Below are 19,729 nucleotides of genomic sequence, written 5' to 3'. Positions count from 1 at the left end.
AAACACACACACACACACACACACACACACACGCGCGCACAGCGCACGCACAAAATTGCGTTTCAGGTTACAGAGATTTTATTTGAAGAAACCAATCATGCATCATAATTGCCTGCTCTAGTATTAACATAATTGCTGTGTAATTATTAGAGGACAAATATAACACAACCACGATTAAAGGATTTTAGACTAAATGGGGATGAAACTGTCTAAACACTTTTTTGCAATGCATTTGCAAAATTACTGCTGAAAGCAGAATTATACAGTCAACATAGATGGAAAGATGCATACAGCCGACAATTCACAAGAAATCTCTCTCATGATTATACGTGTTGTACAATACCGCTGAAAGAATATCCAATGTCTGACAGCGCACCTTAAAAGAATGACTATGTGCTGCACCTTGGTCCTTGTATATCAACGTACTCTGAGGCCCAAGTTGACATTGATTGATGATCCTTTTTATCGCATAAAGGAGTGTATAGTATAAAAGATTAATAGGACACCGAGCAGAGCATGTGGCAGTGAAAGAAAAATTTGGCGGGGAAAAAGCCAAAAGAAAGAGGTAACATCAAAAGAAGAAGAGGGCGCTTGAAGGAGAAGGCCTGAGGGGGCAGCAATCAAACACCTCCTTTATGTACACACATGCACACTGCATGTCACTCATGTCAGAGGAAATACTATGTACTGACTATGTTTCAACATGGAGTTGAACGTGAAAGATTAATTATTAACACAGCCACATTCCCTTAAGCTGATGTGACACGACCAACTTATTTTAGTTTTACCCCCTAAACCAATTGCCACACAAATACATGCTTTATAACAGTTCTAAAATGATTTCAAATTATTATTTTAAATAATTTATCTTTGTGGCATTTTTACAGCAACTAAAACCCGACATTTGAACAGGGATGTACGTACCTTTTGAAACCATTGTGTTTGTTAATGGTGTCAGAACTAATTAAAATGTTTCTCGATCAACACTGGTAATTAATTTTAAATAAAACACATTGTTATTTCATTACATTTGATTCCTGATGAACAGTGATGGCCTTTAGCCTCACCCTTTTGTTGCCATCTCCCTCAATCTTTTCGTTGGCATGTCCTCAAATGCGTGGTTTTGTCACATTGAGGCACACGTTTGTCCCATTTGACTACAGGTCACATGATCTTAAAGCAACACTATGTCAAAGATCTGCCTCCTCTTCTCCCCCCCTCACCTTTTGAAGTTCATACCTCATCTTTGTACTGCATAGAATCATTTACAGGTGCTATTGAGACTGTCGGTTCATAACGCTACACAATGGAAGATGTGGCTCAAGGGCAAACGCTGTATGTGTGTGATACTGTGTAGCCTTTGATATGACGAAGATCAAGCTCAACACGATGACACTTTGCGTGAGTGTGTGTGTGTGTGTGTGTGTGTCTGTGTGTGTGTTTGTGTGTCTGTGTCAGAAAGGACTGTCGATGTAAAAGGATGCATTTCAGTGTTAACTGATTTTTATTTTTATTTTCTGTGAATATTTCTGTAACAATTTCCTTTTCCATAGATCTTCCTTTTTCCTTATTCCATATTCCTCTCCCTCTCACTGGAAGATCCATTCCCACAGGGTAATGTGACCTGTGGGGAGGTCAAAGTGTTACTTTGGAGCAGAGCTTGAGTTTAACTTTTTTGCTCGCCAGCCACTGTGTCTAGTGGTTTCCCAGAGTTACTAGCCACTCAGCATTTTCACTAACCACAATTTTGATGTTGGATAATTATGCTATTATAGTAGATAGATTAAAGAACTAGATTTACAATCCTTTTAAAATGTAAATTACCCCTGTGCACACCCAAAACAAGACTATATAAATGTTTAATGTTACAAGAACCACCCTACATATTAGAATTCTGAGTCTGAAACACCACACAGATTTCTGGGAGTCTCTTTTAAAATCATTTTAAAAAATAGGACAAAAAAAGAAATTACCTGCATTTTAGAATTACACTTCAGATGGGCCATGTCTTTACAATCTGCTGATTTGTCAACAACAGCAGACATAAATTCTGCTTTCCCAGGTTTTCCAGTAGCTTTCCTGCAACATCCTTTTGCTAGTAGTTCCACTTTGCAAAGTGTTCTTGTGTGGTGGGAACTTTTCCGCCATTTTATATAACTGACTCTATGATCTATGTGACTGACTGGCCAGTGGGGTGGCCAACAAATTCATAGCCACCCCATGAGGGCACCCCAGCACACAGGGATGCTATCGTGGCTCTCTCTCGGCTTTGTACAAAAGCGAGCGATTGCCATCTGAGTCAGTTGAAAAGGCTTTGCACTTTATTTCGTCGTTCTGCTGAGTCCCTCTGGTTTGCAGTCATGCATTGTTTTGAAACCATGACTTTCACGGGATTCTGTAAGATTTTGTCCAAAAAAAAATTCTATTGGGAGGGAGTAGGATTAATCTGTATGGGGGTGGGAGGGAGCGGCAGTGAAAATACACACCTTGTGTTCGCCTCCACTAAGAGCTCAAGAATATACAGCGCTGAGGAAATCCCCACCTGCAACATACAGCAGAGAATGTGGTGTGAAATAGTAACTAATGACAGAGTACAGCTACAAAAAAAAGGAGTACAGCGTGTATGAACGAGACTCTCTGGTTGCATACAATGCTTCTGTTACCCCAAGACTCACCCAGCCTTTGATGGAAGAGCTTGATCTGGGTCTGACAGACAAGTCTCGGCAAGCTCGACATGCAGTAGGGCTGCCACGCGAGATCGACGGTTACAACAAAATGCCAAAGGTTCCAGAAGCTTCAGGAATATTAGTGATGATGACAATGACGATTACCATTTCTGACCATTACTTATTGGTTTCCAAGAAGTTGAAAAAGATGTTAACCACTCCTAAGAACAGTCAGTGTCACCTCTATTCTAAAGAGTAGAACAGTGGCTGAAGTCAAATGAGAGCTGATGCTGATATGTGCCTAACACGGTGGCTGAGTCTCAATCTACATATGAGACTGAGGCTGCCTCTGCCGAAACCGAGGCTGTGAACACTATTGCTGTGTCGTGTATTCTGTGCCCAAGTCCCAGTCCAAACCTGAGCCCCAGCACCTACAGTATTTACAGTTGAACCAGTGTAAGCTGTCGAACAATGTGCCTAAAACGAGAGCGGAAGAGATTTTATGTTTCACTCAGATATTAATCTACAGATAAGGAGGCAGCGTCTGCATAATTTGTTGGACAGAGTCGATTTTACCTACTTCACAATAAAAGAAAACCTCAGACCTCAATACCCTAACATGGAAAATCAAAAGACTCAACCCTGCTACTGATCTGACTGTCGCCACATGGAAGGAGTGTGTTCCTATGAAAGATCGTGTGGTTGTCTGTGTTCTTGTTGGTGTTCGGGATTTGAAGTAAATTGACTGAAACTGATTATTTCTGATTGTGGCTGTCAGTTTCTGACCTTGTTCCATGCCTGTCACCTCCTGTGGTGCAAGTCTGTTCACCCGGTCAACCTAGCTCACCTTCTCCAGTGCCTACACATTCTGCCGCCCTTGTCTCTGGTGTCCCTGAACTGTCACGGCGATAGGTTGATCATGCCGGTGCAGCTATTCCCCTGCACTCCTGCCTTGCCTTGCCTGCTCATTATAGAAGCAGTGCCCAACTGCTTGCATAGGGAGACCCAAAGCCTGTCAGAGGAAACCAGACAGAAAACAGGGCGTGGGTGCTAGAAAGCTTCGGAAAATAGTGCTTAGGATGAAAGTCAAGCTATTTGGATCATTGAGGCTCAAAGTTATGGCACTGGATTGTATGCATGGTTTGAGGAAAGTGACTCGTAGTAATTTGGCACTTTCTTGGATTTCCAGTGTAGATCCACTGGACTGGATGAAGGATATGCATCCACAACAATTGTTTCACACAAGGCTATTTTGCAGTCCGAGTGCAAGCAGGCCCAGCTCATAAAGTTCAAGAAACAGGGACCTGTGCAGGAGTTTAATGTGCTGATGTAGCACCGGAGTAATTTTGGAGTTTTTCTTTTCAAGTGCCTCTTGCTGCCCTGAGGGACCTCACGGCCAAAGTCTTTTGGAGTTTCTGTACAGTCAATCCAGTCCTTTTGAGTCTTCTTATGTTGTCTTTTCTCCTGCTCGGAGATCAGACAAAATAAGAAGATCGATATTTAATTGATAGATGAGATGCTCTGCAAAGTAACGAGTACAGGTTTAAAAAAAAAAGAGTGGTTCAGACCTTTATTCCCAGTTTGTTTTTAAAAGGACAGTTTTTGCAGGGGCAAAGGGCACAAGGAGGTTTGAGAGATCTGCAAACACATGCAGTAAACAGTCTACCACAGACGCATACAGGTGTGTTCACACAACGATTTTATGTTCACCCTGATGTTTATTCACCAACGTGTGTGATTTAAGATCACCTCCATATTTTCATAGCTGGATTCCAACGTAGATGTAATTTTGGATTAAGCAGAAGAGCGAGATGATGTCACCACATTCCATTTTAAAACTGCTTCCTCTAAACACGGTTGAAGAAATTAACACAATTTCCAGGGACTGAGAGTGTAATGTCAGACTTTGAGAGGAAAACTGCAAACCTGATACAAGTGCTGACATTTTAACTCTTGATGCAAGCTTTATAAATTGGATACTTTGTGGCCGCCGATGGCATTTTCTTCCACACATATTTTAGGTCCTAAAAGAAGAGGAGCCCATGTATTGTGAGCTGCATGTAAAAAGTGAAATATTGAATTCACTGAAGCTGTGGAATACCACATGATATTGAACGACTTGAATATAATCAATTAATTTCCTTTGCTTCACCAGCTAAGGCAATTGAGAACACTTTCTCCAAATGAGAAAGTAGCGCCAAATCATTTTCAATTCAAAACCAATACAGTACAGTACTTGAAGGTCATTTTGTTTTTAAAGCAACCTCTTAGTTTTATGTTTGGTTCGTTAATATCACTTCAGCGTGGACAAAAGCACCTGCTGTGTACAGTTTGGTGTGAGAGTACAGGTACACTACTTTTCATGATAGTCGATGAAACACTGCCTCCCCCATGTGGTTTCAAGGCGGAACAACAGTGTTAGTGAGTATTCACAGTTCTCATGTGAAAAGTTACTTTCTTTACTTACAGAAAAAGTTCCATGAAAAGAAAGATTTATGAGAAATACTTGTAATGGTACGTTGGCAGCTTCAGCTGTCTTCACGAGCTTCTGGAGTCACCCAGAAATTGTCCAGCAGGAACTCTTCTTGACATTAATGCAGTCACAAAGCTCGTTACGCAGTTGTTGGCGCAGCAGAAATTGCATTACACTGAGTTATTAAAGAACATGACTGACCATGGCAACAACCTCATGCAAATGATGATGAAAGCCACTAATGAGGGTCTTGACACCATGACAAGGAGGAACATCCAGTCTTTAAAGGACAGTAGGCCCTTCAGTATCCAGGTCACACAGGGAAAGGTGGATTATATCAAAACCAATTATGATCTGGAGAAAAACGTGAAGGTGCTCTGTGATGGACTACTGTAGTTTGCTCTAAAGTAAGGCAAACTACGCCGAGAACCAATCCAGGAGGCATAACCTTGTTTCTGAGGGCATCGAGGAGGTAGATAATGAGACCTGGGCCAAAGTCTGCAAGGCGTTCATCAATGTATTGAAGTTAAACCCTGAGCATGCTAAATCCATCGCCATCGAGAGAGCCCGTCGGACAGGAAGGAAACACAACGGGAAAGAGAGGAGTCAACCGGTTGTAGTTCAATTCCTAAAATTCAGAGACAGACGGGATCCTCAAAGCGGCGAGAGAGAAAAGAAGTATAAAACGAGGGGCCCTGGGATCTACATCAATGAGGACTTCTCGGACTTGGTGAGACAGAGGAAGAGCAAGTTGAAGGAGGGACGGCAAAAGGGGAACATTGCCTATTACAGGTATGACAAACTTATTGTTCATCCTCTAACGGAACAACGAGAGTCAACCGCAACTTCAAAGGTGATGGCGTCATCACCCTTGCACTCAACCGTCAACCCACTGTCTCTTGCTCCACCCCCAAATCTGTGACTGAGAAAAATGGCAGTCAGTGTGGTGATTAGATGGCTCCTGCTCCATCCTCTCGGGTTGGGTTTGACACACACAATGACTCTGCTATGAAGTCATGATGTGATTGTCACACACAGTGAATTCCCCAAAGAAAGGTCTATTGTTTGCACTTTTAAATGGATGTAGTCTGAGGAACAAGGTGTGTGAGTGATGTATTCTGGTTGAATCCAATAATGTTCATATATTAGTTATATCAGAAGCTTTACCTGGACTCATCTTTCAGTGACTGAGGTTGTTATCCATGGTTATCTTGGCTGGATTACTGTAATGCACTTTATTTTGGAGTCAGCCAGTCCTCCCTTAAACGTCTCCAGTTGGCTCAAAATGCTGCTGCTCACCTCCTAACTGCAGTACATAAGAGGAACCGGATAACTCCAGTCCTGGACTCCCCCCAGTGGCTGCCTGTGCAGTTTAGAATACATACATTTTAATATTTTTTTCTTTGTTTTTAAATCCCTAAATGTTCTTGCCCCACCTTACCTCGCTGAGCTACTGCATCCCTAAGCCCTTGCCCGTTGCCTAGGGTAAGGTGATCAGCTGCTTCTTGAGGGACCGAGGTCTAGGCTGAACCTCAGAGGGGGATGGAGTCTTTTCCGTTTCTGGTCCTACGTTGTGGAATGACCTTCCTCTGCACATTACCTCATTGTCCACCTTTAAAACACATCTTAAAATCCATTTTTATTCTTTCAGGCTGGTTTAAGACTCCGTATCTGTTTAGTTTGTATTTATTTATTGATGTATTGACGTAATTATTTATGTATTTATTTTAAAGATGGTGTGCCACTTGAGATTATCTTGCAGGACCTACAGATGATTTATGAACCTTTTGTTGTAGAATCATGCCAAAGAAACTGTGGAGACCTGGAAAGAGCAAATCAAAACATGCTGCAGTGTCCCTGTTACTCTGAGGAATTTAAGGAAATTAGCACAATGAAGTATTCTCGATTAAAGCTCTGGAAAATAGGGGAAGCCCGTGACATCCTCCGTGTCCTGAAAGTGAGACAAATACTGAATATGTCACCTGCTAGAATGTACAAAGTGTGTTTAGTCTACTAGAATTTTTAAAATAACGAAAATTCTAGCAATGGAGCATGATTTTGAAAGTAATAATTCATAATTATATTTCTTATTTACTATGTACATATATCTATTGTGTACAAGCATAAACTAATTAATTATGTATTTGCATCCTGAGGAATCTATTTGACTTTTTTCCCCTCTGTAACCTGTTCCCAGGTATTTGCGAAATCCTCAATTATTTGCATTTTGTTTCTGGTCTTTCTGAAACTCCCTAAGATGCCACCAAAGCACTCGCTAATAGGAAAATAGTACACATTAAAAGTCAAGGAGAGATTAGCTTTGAATATTAGGGAGTAGCTACGTTTAACCTGAGTTGTTTAGTGGAAGTTACGGACTAAGGAGAGTGTTTGCTGTATGTGCATGTACGTGCTTTTCCAATTCTTTTTGTTTTTGTTTTTTGTAATTTAACTATCTGTAAGCCATTTATTTTTAAGGGTGATGATGTTAGATGAGTTGATCAGTTAGTTTTATAGTTACAGTTCAAACTATTAAGTTAAAATGAAATTTACGGTGGGCCTCAGTTGTGCTTATTTTTCTTTTTGCTGTTTGCAGCAGGGCTTGTTCTCTACTGTACGTATCACTGGGAGAAAATATCCCTTTGCAAACATCTTCCTCTTCTTTCTCCATTAAATGTCTGTCAGGCCTCTTCAAGGGTGAGTCGTTCACATTTTTTTCTGTGTCATTATGCAGTCTGTTTGCTTTTAAGTTACTTAAACAATGCCTGTACAGTTAAATAAAGAGGTAAGGCTGTTGACATGTTGACCTTGAAACAAACTATTCATATTTCCATTGCTTCCTGTGGGAATTTCTTTTTTTAAAAAAACAGTACTTGAAAGTCAGGTAGACATTATGACAAGATAGAGAGTGTAATGACACAACCACACCTGAGGGCGGCAGTAATGCTGTAGACTGTGTATCTGTGTCTTTTCTGCCGGAAATGGAAAATGTGTCAAGAGGAAAAAGCGAGAAAGACGGTGTAAAGAAATCCGTGTTTTGGCCCATTTTCTGCGTTTTTTTTTTTTTCTGTATACATTTATAACTTATAACGGAGTAAAGATTATTTACTAAAACTTCATGTCAGCTCTCGGAGCAGGTTGACGCGTCGGCAGAGATCGAGTGTGAGTGTAAAGTGTTGTGATTATCGCGTGAAAATGTGCAAAGTCGAAATGCTGAGAGCGTTGCTGAATCAGCGACTGAATGCGGCCGTTGACGAAATATTCGTAGTGTTTGAAAGAACGATAGCAGAATACGAGGAGGAACTTTGTCGGACAAAAGAGGAGAACGCGAGACAACTTCAACTACTGGACGCTTTCAACAGAGCAGGGGCCTCGTGTACAAAAGGTGCGTACGCACAAAAACGTGGCGTCCGTTCTTTTTCACGGTAAAGTTCAGATGTATCAAGAGTGGCATGACCGTGGAAATGTGCGGTCCCTCACGCCAACTGCATGGCTGGCGTAACGCACGTTTCTGCAGCTTTTGGTGCTTTGGCGATACTTAGAGGTGATGCTGGGAAAGTGTTCTCATAAATCTGCAGGCCGGAGACACATGAACAATTCACGCCCGGCAACATTTGATTTCAACAATGCAATTGAGGGAAGGACTGAGAATTCATTTGTTAACCAGTGTATTTAATGAACCACTGTTATTTGTGAGGACTGACTATGTAACTGGTACAGATAGATGTGAAGGATACATTGTTTGTTAGAGAAAGGATTTTTGGACCAAATTGAATAATTTTTGTTGCTTTGCTTTGTTGTTTTTCCCTGTAGGTTTTCTGACAGCCCAGTAATTGGGAATCAATGTGCTATGATATGCTGTGGCTGTCACGAACGGAACAGAGGATAGGACCCAAAAATGCACGACTCCAAAACAAATGGACAGTTTAACAAAAAAGAGAGGTTTAATATATGTCAGAGGTCGGTACATAGGCAGGCAATCCAAAAAAGGCAACAGTATCCAAAAACATGATATAAAAAGGCGAGGTCGATAATCGGAACAGGGTCTAGTCTTACTGTGAGTCTTTGACATGGAAACAAGGAATGCTGGAACGTGACTACAACAAACTGGCAATGAGAAAGAATGAGACATGGGGTTAAATGCAAAGGGTAATTAGGGTGCACGAGGCACAGGTGGTGAAGATGCTCTCAGGAGCAGGTGTGTGTGAAACAGGGGGAAGACAAAAACCGGAACACACACCCATGACAATTTTTTGATCAATCCTCTTCCACAAATCCATCAAAGTCCTCATCTCCTGTATCCAAAATGAACAGCTGGGCAAGTTCTCCTTCAAACACGCCGGGTCCCCTCCCGTCATTGTCGGAGTCAGTCTCGTTGCCGGCGTGCTTTTCAGCAATGATGCCGGCTTTCGCGAAAGCTCGGACAACAGTGAAAGTAGATACCTTAGCCCAGGCATCCACAATCCATTCACATATGGTGGCGTAACTCGCCCGGTGCTTCGTCTACTTGACTTGGCGATGCTCGTTTTCCTGCTTCCTCCACTTGTGAACCATGGATTCGTTGATCTTGAATTCTCTCGCGGCTGCTCGATTCCCATGTTCCTCCGCGTAACTGATAGCTTGCAGCTTAAACTGTGCTTCGTAAACGTGTCTCTTCGTAGGTGCCATTTTCGGGGGTCCTGAGCCAAACTGATGTTGTTTTGCACAATGCACATACCGGCGCTATATACCTACTGGGGGTGTGCCTTTAGCGTCATCTTTCACGCTCGCCATTCACCCTTTGACGTCCGCATGCTGTCCTCAGTCACGTCCCCCTTAACTCTATATAAGCAGCGTGTCGGCAGGAAATTTTCCCAGTCAGTCAAGCGGATCGCTCATCAAAGTCACACAACATTTACAGATTTTGGAACTCGGTGCACACATAAGGCGCGCCGCGCCGCATTATAAGGCGCCCCCTCCATTTTGGAGAAAATTTAAGACTTTTAAGTGCGCCTTATGGTCGTGAAAATACGGTACTGTTACTAATATACTCTTACTGTACAGGGTGTCACGTTAGGCTACATTACTCCTTTATCAAGACTGCTCTACTTTTTCAGTTACTACCTCACAGTAGCAGACACATGTAGCGATGATGTTTGATATTTTTTAAGATGTTTCTATCTTTTAGAAAACTTGCTGGTAGTATGGTGTTTTAGTGGTTAGCACGTCTGCCTTGCAGTGAATAGGTCCCAGGTTCAGATATGGGCTCCTGTGAGATGTTTTCATGTTCTGTCCTTGCTTGTGTGGGTTTGTGGTAGTACTCTGCCTTTCTCCCATACTCCATGAACATGCTCCTTCAGTCAAGTGAAGAATCTAAATTGTCCAAATGTGTGAATGTGAATGTTTTTGTGTCTAAATGGCCTACGATTACCTGGCAACCACTCCAATAGCCAAAGTCAGCTGGGATAGATTCTAGGTCTTCCAGGACCCTGATGAGAAGCGCTACAGAAAATGAATGGAATGGATTTATAATGGTTTACGTTCCTGTTGTCTCTGCCTGATGTTTAGCCATTTGGTGAATATTTGCATTTGGCTTGTTGCACATGTTCAGTAAATGGATACACAATAGTAATAAATGTGGCTCAATTGAATATCCATGTAGACATACACACTTAAACCACTTTTAAATAAATAAAAAACATGATTCATATTTTGAGCCACTGTCGTAAAATGTGACGTCAATGAGCAAAGCTTGACTTGTTTGCCGCCTTCTGTCCTGCAGATGTCAGTGAAGAGCTTCCCCCCAACCAACAGGAGTGGAGCTCCAGGGTAGAGCAGGAGGAGCCCAAGCCCCCACACCTGAAAGAGGAGGAAATGTGGAAAAGTCAGGAGGGAAAGCAGCGTCAAGGGTTGGACCTCCCAATGATTTGTGTCATTGTGAAGAGTGAAGATGATGAAGACAAAGGTCAGAGCAATGAGAACAGAGGGGCGGGGCCTCGGACCAGCAGCTCAAGTCAACACATGACAGCCAAAGGTGATGGAGACCACTGTAGAGGATCACAAGCAGACAGCCTCTTAGCTCCACTATCAGATAGTGACGACAAAGCATCGCACTCTGCTGACACCGATGAGGAATACTCTCAAGGTGATGTGACATGTCACACTGACAGCAGGCACTTGAAATGTTCTCAGTGTGAAAAAACCTTTGGCAACAAGTCAACACTAAAAAGACACTTGAGGGTTCACTCTGGAGAAAAACCATTCAGGTGCTCAGTATGTAATAAAAGTTTCAAACTGAAGGATACTTTAATCAGACACTTGAGGATCCACACAGGGGAGAAACCATTCTGCTGCTCAGTTTGTGGTAAAGGGTTCTCCGTAAAAGGAAATTTTATAACACATACAAGAACACACACTGGCGAAAAACCATATTCCTGCTCATTCTGTAACACGTGTTTTCGTGCTCGTCCAGCACTGGTTAAACACTTGAGAACACACACAGGTGAGAAGCCTTTTACCTGTTCAGTCTGTGGTGAGAATTTCTCTCAAAAGGAGACTTTGAAGAGGCATACAAGAACTCACACTGGGGAGAAGCCATTTACCTGTTCAATCTGTGGTAAAAGATTCTCGATAAAAGGACATTTGATATCACACACAAGAACACACACTGGAGATAAGCCATTCATCTGCTCAGTTTGTGGTAAAACATTCACTCAGAAGGGAAATTTAATCAGACACACAAGAATACACACTGGGGAAAAACCATTTTCTTGCTCAGTCTGCAACAAATGTTTTGGTGATAATTCAGGATTGATTATTCACACGAGAACGCACACAGGAGAGAAACCTTTCACCTGCTCGGTCTGCAGTCAAAGATTCTCTACAAAAGGGCATTTGATAACACACACAAGGACACACACAGGAGAAAAACCCTTTTCCTGCTCAATATGCAACACCAGTTTTAATTGTCATTCAGGACTCTTTCAACACATGAAAAAACACCAAGGTGAGGGTATTTAGTGTGTTTAATTACAAAGTACCAGAGGTCTCAATCAAAACCATTACATACACACACTACAGAGCCCAAAAGTTTTGATTATTAAAAACAGGTGATGGGAGAATGTGTGTCCATAAAAACTGACACCAATTGAAAAGCACATTTCAGTTTTTCTATCATTTCATTTCAATAATGAATTCAACCTAACTGTATACTGCAGTATAGAAGTACTTGGAGAACTAATGGAATAATGCCTCATGCAGTGATTTTATTAGAACAAGGACCGCTTGGGACGGCACTGCCATGCCTCTGGCATTTTTTCCAAGGGCCCACTAATATTTCTAACTGTTGACATATGTGCGCTCAATTGTAATGAGTGTGAAGCATAATCAAATCCAGGTGAGGTTAATTATATTTGTATTGATTGGATGACGAGTCAGTGAATGGACTGAAAATGTCATGCCTCTAATGTGATTGTGTATAAATATAAATGTATAAAGAGAGAACGGAAAAGCAGGAGTTCAAGCGCACCTTGATGGTCGCAGTATAATAAAAAAATTTTACAACAGTATTTCAAAGTCAATATGCCTTTTGGCTGCTCAACGCCAGGAATGCTTTGATTCTACTCTTAACAAGTTATGGGTCCAGACACAGACAACTGAAGAGAAAAGGTGTTAAATGTAGTGAAATGTTTGTTGTGTACAAAACAAGTCTGTTACCAGGCTTATCTTTTACATGATCTTTGAAGTTCTGAAAGGTCTAAGTCAACGACATGATTTATCATCAACCACATCGGAACTAATGGAGAATTCACTGTGGGACACACTTTAATTATATGCCGTTACATTTCTCTATAACGTTTTTAGGGTATGACCCACCTAAAACTGTTTTATGATCTTCCTTGTGCCCTCTTAAATTTGCCCAGTACATCAACACAAAGCATTGGCTGCTATGCTAACTTCCACCTTTTATTTTTTGCTTCTTCTTCTTGGTGTTTAATAGCGGGAGAGCCACTTCACACGTTGGTGTCAGAAGTGGGAATACTGTAGATACAGCCGTATCCAGCTAATTTAATACATGATAACAGAACACTTATCACCAGGGATACAGACATCTGTGCACACGGTCCAACCATAACACGCAATTACCCACATGAATTCTGGCTCTACACCACAATTAAACTGTTTTGGTTGGAAATCATGGGAGAGCTATCCAAGATCCTTAACTTAGGCATCCCACTCTCCTCCACCATCGCCCTGCTTGGTGACTTCACCTTAGCAGTCCCAAAACAGCTTCAAACATTCATCGACATCTCTCGAGCCATGGCCCAAAAAAAAACAAAAAAAAAAGTTTTATAGAGTTTTATGAAATCTGACTTTCATTGAGACACCGAAGGTATCTGAGTCAGAGGGGTGTACCGTATACATATAATAATTTCAATCAATCTTCACAACCCTGTTCAAATGCCAAGTTTTTGTGATTTAAAAAAATAATAATAATAATTAGACCAAGATAAATCATTTCAAAACTTTTTCCGCCATTAATGCAGCCTGTATCCTGGACAACTCCATCTATCCATCCATTTTCTGAGCCGCTTCTCCTCACTAGGGTCGCGGGCGTGCTGAAGCCTATCCCAGCTGTCATCGGGCAGGAGGCAGGGTACACCCTGAACTGGTTGCCAGCCAATCGCAGGGCACATAGAAACAAACAACCATTCACACTCACAGTCACGCCTACGGGCAATTTAGAGTCTCCAATTAATGCATGTTTTTGGGATGTGGGAGGAAACCGGAGTGCCCGGAGAAAACCCACACAGGTACGGGGAGAACATGCAAACTCCACACAGGCAGGGCCGGGGATTGAAGCCGGGTCCTCAGAACTGTGAGGCTGACGTTCTAACCAGTCGTCCACCGTGTACGTTTATAGATCTGCTGTAAATTGCATGTGTAAATGAAAACGCTGATTCATAATATTGTTGAAATTGCACTAATTTTTGTTATGACATTTGAGCTTGCCCATATGATTTGTAACGAGATAATAATCATTCATGTGAATAGTTTCCCAAATGTAGTTGTAATTATGTGCACCCAAAAAAATTGTTTAAATTTTGTTTAATTGTCGCTATTTATAGTGGATATTGAGATCAAATTGGGGGAGCGGGTGTTCTCTAATATATAAACTTCATTAATGGCGGGAAAAGTTTCGGGATGATTTATCTTGGGCTCATTTCTTATATTAAATTTTTATTTTTATTTTTTTTAACAGGGGTGTGTAGACTTTTTTATATCCACCGTATAGCAACACTGCAGGGCACTGGTGTCAGAAGTGTGACTGCTGAGGAACGCTGAAACAACGGTGTCAGAAGTGGTCCAGTCCACTTTTTAAATATATAATAATAAATAATTCCAGGCGGCACGGTGGACGACTGGTTAGAGCGTCAACCTCACAGTTCTGAGGACCCGGGTTCAATCCCTGGCCCCGCCTGTGTGGAGTTTGCATGTTCTCCCCGTGCCTGCGTGGGTTTTCTCCGGGCACTCCGGTTTCCTCCCACATCCCAAAAACATGCATGAATTGGAGACTCTAAATTGCCCGTAGGTGTGACTGTGAGTGCAAATGGTTGTTTGTTTATATATGCCCTGCGATTGGCTGGCAACCAGTTCAGGGTGTACCCCGCCTCCTGCCCGATGACAGCTGGGATAGGCTCCAGCACCTCCGCGACCCTAGTGAGGAGAAGCGGCTCAGAAAATGGATGGATGGAAATAATTCCATTACACTTAATAGCACTAACACAACAAACATATCAACAGAGGGTGCGTTGGGAAATTCACTCCGGGCGCGCTCTCTGCGCCCCGGAACCATCGGTAACTCAGAACGTTGTTGGAGTGTGCCGCTCGATATAAATAAGTAAAGCTGACACATTCAATATGGCGGATGTACTGACGTATCTCTGCCAATAGGCAACACGTTAATTAGTAAAGTTAAAGAAAATGCAGCACGCTCTCTCAGTGCCGCAATCTCATTGCGCGGTGGGGGCGCCTCAATGAGTTTCCGAACGGACCCAGACACCGGGGCGAAACTAGGATTGTTCTGAGACTGCGTGACGTCACGACCGGAAACAGCTTTGGTCACGAAACAGGGGAACGAAAGCTTCCGCTGAAGCTGTTCCGAGCCACGTGCGGGAGAGCACAGCGCTGAACCTTCACCAACCTTATTGTTTGACTCTGCATTTTCGAATGAATTGTTGGAACTTTTGGAATTGTTGGAGAATCACCTCGCCAGAGCAAAATAACCGGGTAATAGAGGATTGAACGGCCGGCAGGCTAAAGCCTGGCCGCGACTTTTCTTTGTTCTCTTTCTCGACCTCTCAGACGATTCGTCGCTGAGTGAGTGTAAAGTGTTGCGATTATCGTGTGAAAATGTGTAAAGTCGAAATTCTAAAAGCGTTGCTGAGTCAGCGACTTACTGCAGCCGTCGCAGAAGTAGTTGTCGTGTTTGAAAGAACGATAGCAGAGTACGAGGAGGAACTTTCTCGGACGAAAGAGGAGAACGAGCGTCAACGTCAACTACTGGACGCCGTTTTAATGCCTCAAGTTGTGTTACACAAAACAGGTTTGTTACTTCTGTTGTTTGCCGTTGTTGATATGGGTGGCTGGGCTAAACTAGGCCGCAGAACTTCTTCCATTCTGGATCTACTGTATGTTGGGCAAATCCGAGAGAGTGTGCGCGTGCGTTTCACAACTTCTATGTTAACTTTTGGGTTACTTTTGCAAAAACAACTGCCGGATTGTAAAATGTGAAATTTCAATGTAATCCAGTGCTGTGAAAATGTATTGGTCCCCTTCTCAAATGCTCATATCTTTGCATCGTTTCCCCACTTTAATGTTTAAGATCATCAAAGAAATGTAGATATCACACAAATATAACCCAAGTGCACTTTTTATATGGAGATTTCATTTGTGAAGAGGAAAAAAACTATTCAAAGTTACCTGGCCCTGTGTGGAAAAAGTAATTACCTCCCGTGATAAATCATGAATTAGTTGTGGCTAATCAGAATTGTTGGGTAATTTTCACTGATTACCCACAGACCTGTTCAATCAAGAAATCACTTAAACAGAATATGTCCCAACAAAATCAAGTGCCGTGCCGCCAATTCAGAAAACGCTGAGGAGTTATTAAGGAAAAACAGTTGATTTCTTTCAACTGAAATTGATTATATTTTACTGTATGCTGGGCACGCTGGACGACGGGTTAGCACATCTGCCTCACAGTGCCGAGGGCCCGGGTTCAAATCCGGCCTCGTCTGTGTGGAGTTTGCATGTTCTCCCCGTGCCTTTGTGGGTTTTCTTCGGGTACTCCGGTTTCCTCCCACATCCCAGAAACATGCATGGTAAGTTAATTAAAAACTCTAAATTGTCCATAGGTGTGAATGTGAGTGTGAATGGTTGTTTGTCTATATGTGGCCTGCGATTGGCTGGCTGTTTCTTTAAACACGCAACATAAAATTTTGGGGCTGTTTTTTGGGGAGCTTGATCATCTTAATGGCATTTCCATTCATTTCAATGAGAAAGCTGATTCGACACACAAGTGATTTAACTTTTGTCGCAAAATGAATGAAACTCTTCGGCCAAGGTACCACTGTATATACAGCTACTTGACTTTTTGTGACACTTTAGTGGTGTGCTGTTAGCTTTTTTTTCTTATGTAAAATGCATATACGCCTTGGCTTAATGAATGTAGGGAAACAATTATTTAGTTGATCAAAAGCACACAGTTACACCAGGATGTTAGCAGTGAACATGCTGTCCAGCGTTCTGGTGGATGCCAGCCAAAAGGTTGTGTACAGGATGGCATTATTATTATTTAAAAATAATAATACAAATCAAATCATTATAATTAATAATCTGTTGAAGAGCTACTGGAACATTTACACTTCAAGGTTCATCTCAATAAATCCGAATATTGCATCAGAAAGTTAAAACTCATATATTCAATAAACAGGAAATATTAAATTATTTTACTTTTAGAATTTTGAATTGTCCGTGAGTGTGAATGGTTGTTTATATGTGCTCTGCGATTGGCTGGCAACCAGTTCAGGGTGTACCACGCCTCCTGCCCGATGATAGCTGGGATAGGCTCAAGCGCGCCCGCGGCCCGAGTGAGGAGAAGCGGCTCAGAAAATGGATGGATGGATGCTTATACTGTAGCTCATTGCTAATGAAAACCTAAAATTCTCCATCTGAAGAAATATAGGCATTTTTAAATCTATTTAGGGGGGTTTCAATTACGTTTTTTCGCTATTCACAGCAGGGCTCGTTCCCTATCTCCTGTTTGGTCTTATTATTTCCATTACCGTATTGTAATTAGTATTTTTTTCATTAAGTAATTGGTCCGAGGACCCATTTAATTACATGCTTTTCGTTTACAGCCACACAAGCAACAGAGGACCTTAGTGGGATCAGATCTGCAGATGTCCATGATGACCATCTTCCCCCCGAGCAGCAGGAGTGGCGCTCCGAGGTGGAGCCGGAGGAGCCAGAGCCCCCCCACATGAAAGCGGAAGAAGAGATGTCCGAGCCACCCCACGTTAAAGAGGAGGGAGAGCACCTTCTTGGCCTGGAGTTGCCAGGGAGTGCCGTCCCTGTGAAGAGCGAAGATGGCGAGGGCTCGCAGATTCATTCTGGTCAAAGTGAGGCGAACAGAGTTGCGGGGCCTACAAGCTGCAACTCCACTCAGCACATGTCAGAAGACACTCAGCACATGTCAGAAGACGTCAATGTCCACACGTCGTCGTCCCACTACCCTGAGACATTTGCCTGTTCAGTCTTTGAAGGATTCTTTCAGAATGAGTATTTGATGGCAGAAAACACTCGAAACAACGCGTTTCCCTGCTCTGTTTGTGGTAAACGATTTTCGCACAAGAAGAATCTGACGCCAGACATGAGGACGCACACAGGGGAGAAACCTTTCAGCTGCTCATTCTGCGGTCAAAGCTTCTCGCTCAAGGCCACGTTGACCACACACATGAGGAGACACACAGGGGAGAAACCTTTCGCTTGTTCAGTCTGTGGGCGAAGGTTTTCTGCACGGGGGAATTGGGTCACACACAGAAGAACACACACCGGTGAAAAACCCTTTTCCTGCTCAGTCTGCAACAAAGATTTTAGTGCTCGTTCAGCATTTGCCAGTCACATGAAGAGACACACGGTGACGAGTATTTAGCTCAGGGGTTTTCAAACTTTTTGGGCACAGGGACCTGATGGAAAAATGTAAATAAGTTATCATGTGTTGTGCTTTTCTGCTTACTTCTAGTTAGAGAAATGTTTTATCACTGCGTGCAAAGCTTTCTCCCACAGGATGAGTCATGTGCTTGCAGGTGCAAGGATAAACTTGAGCCGAGGAGTTTTTCTGTGTCTTGACAAGAAGTATATAATTCTTCTACTGTCTCAACCACAAGAAAGAGTGTTATGTGCTGATCACATGAGTTGCAACAAGCATGTAAGCCCCCACCTTTTTGACGTTGTAACTCATATGTAACAAGGGAACTGCCCTAAAGTAATAAAAAGAGAGGATCCGGCAGAGTGAACTCAGAAAAATGGTTGGAGACTGTAACTAAGTACAATCTTGGCCGTTTTCACCTTGCAAGTCTGAAAACGGAACTACCTCTGTGTCTGTCTTGATTTTTTTTACAAGTGTTTTAGGTGTCTTGAACCTCACAGGACCCCTGATGGGGGTACATTTTTATAGGGATCCCCTCAGCATCCTAATATCATTTAAATATAATGATATCTAAATGCCAAATGAATCAAAAAGTTGCCTATTTTCAAGAAAAAAAAATACACCATTTTACTATGACAAATTTATCCGTTTCGGAGAATGGGTCACACACATAAGAACCCCGTCTCTTTAAGAGTAAAGAGTAACAGTAAGTTACTCTCTAAGAGTAAAGGTGATTTATTTATTTATTTTTTCCCCACAAAAGAAAAGTTGTAATCTTAGCAGAACAAAGATAAATTTTGTTTGGATGAGCAGGCGTACGTAAACTTGCGAGAATAAAATTTTAAAAAATTTCAAGGTAAAGTCATAATATCATGATAGTAAAGTCAGATTTTAATGACGGAAGTGTGCCGCTCGATATAAGTAAAACTGACACATTCAACAAACTTGATTGTGATAATATAATGCCCTTTGGAAAAGATGCTTTTATTCTAAAAATAAATAAAAAATTATTCCCAAAATAGGACTTTTTTCTTGTAATATTATGCCTTTTGTTCTAATAATAATAATATTGTTTATGCATGCAGAAATGTCAGGTTTTTGTGACATTACATCACAATGATATAAAAGCTTTTTATTGGCCCAAAGCTAAGATAGGGTATTTTTCATATTGGTGTGCCAGTACCCACATGTTGGCATCCACTTCTTCAAATGGTTCAACATAATTTATTTCAAATTATTTTATGAGCACCCAAGCTACAGCTCACAGACTCCTGAAGAACACATTTTGACCTGATCTGGATGAAAGGGCTCTGATTTCGAATGCACATTACTGTATATTCGTATTTGGCTAACTAATTGGTCTCTTGAGAAGTTAAGTGGCATTCAGTTAAAATGTCAGTG

The 19,729-nt window shown here is 41.9% G+C and overlaps 1 protein-coding gene across 3 annotated transcripts; it reads left to right on the top strand.

The window, feature by feature from the left end:
* Positions 1 to 8,186: 8,186 nt before the first annotated feature.
* Positions 8,187 to 18,754, top strand: LOC133398961 (gastrula zinc finger protein XlCGF17.1-like). 3 transcript variants are annotated; one of them, XM_061670075.1, is made up of 3 exons: positions 8,187 to 8,521; positions 10,898 to 11,260; positions 17,538 to 18,754. In XM_061670075.1, the coding sequence occupies exons 1-3, from the start codon at positions 8,332 to 8,334 to the stop codon at positions 18,329 to 18,331; spliced, it is 1,347 nt and encodes a 448-aa protein (XP_061526059.1). In that variant the 5' UTR covers positions 8,187 to 8,331; the 3' UTR covers positions 18,332 to 18,754. The 3 variants fall into 3 exon arrangements, with proteins under 3 accessions (XP_061526059.1, XP_061526060.1, XP_061526058.1); XM_061670076.1 differs by lacking the exon at positions 17,538 to 18,754 and having other exon boundaries at positions 8,187 to 8,298; positions 10,898 to 12,668; XM_061670074.1 differs by lacking the exon at positions 17,538 to 18,754 and having other exon boundaries at positions 10,898 to 12,668.
* The last annotated feature ends 975 nt before the right edge of the window (positions 18,755 to 19,729 follow it).

Source organism: Phycodurus eques, chromosome 2 (genome assembly GCF_024500275.1).
Source record: "Phycodurus eques isolate BA_2022a chromosome 2, UOR_Pequ_1.1, whole genome shotgun sequence".
NCBI classification, from domain to species: Eukaryota; Metazoa; Chordata; class Actinopteri; order Syngnathiformes; family Syngnathidae; genus Phycodurus; species Phycodurus eques.
Note: the sequence above shows the minus strand (reverse complement) of the source record. Positions and strands in the feature narration are given on the sequence as shown.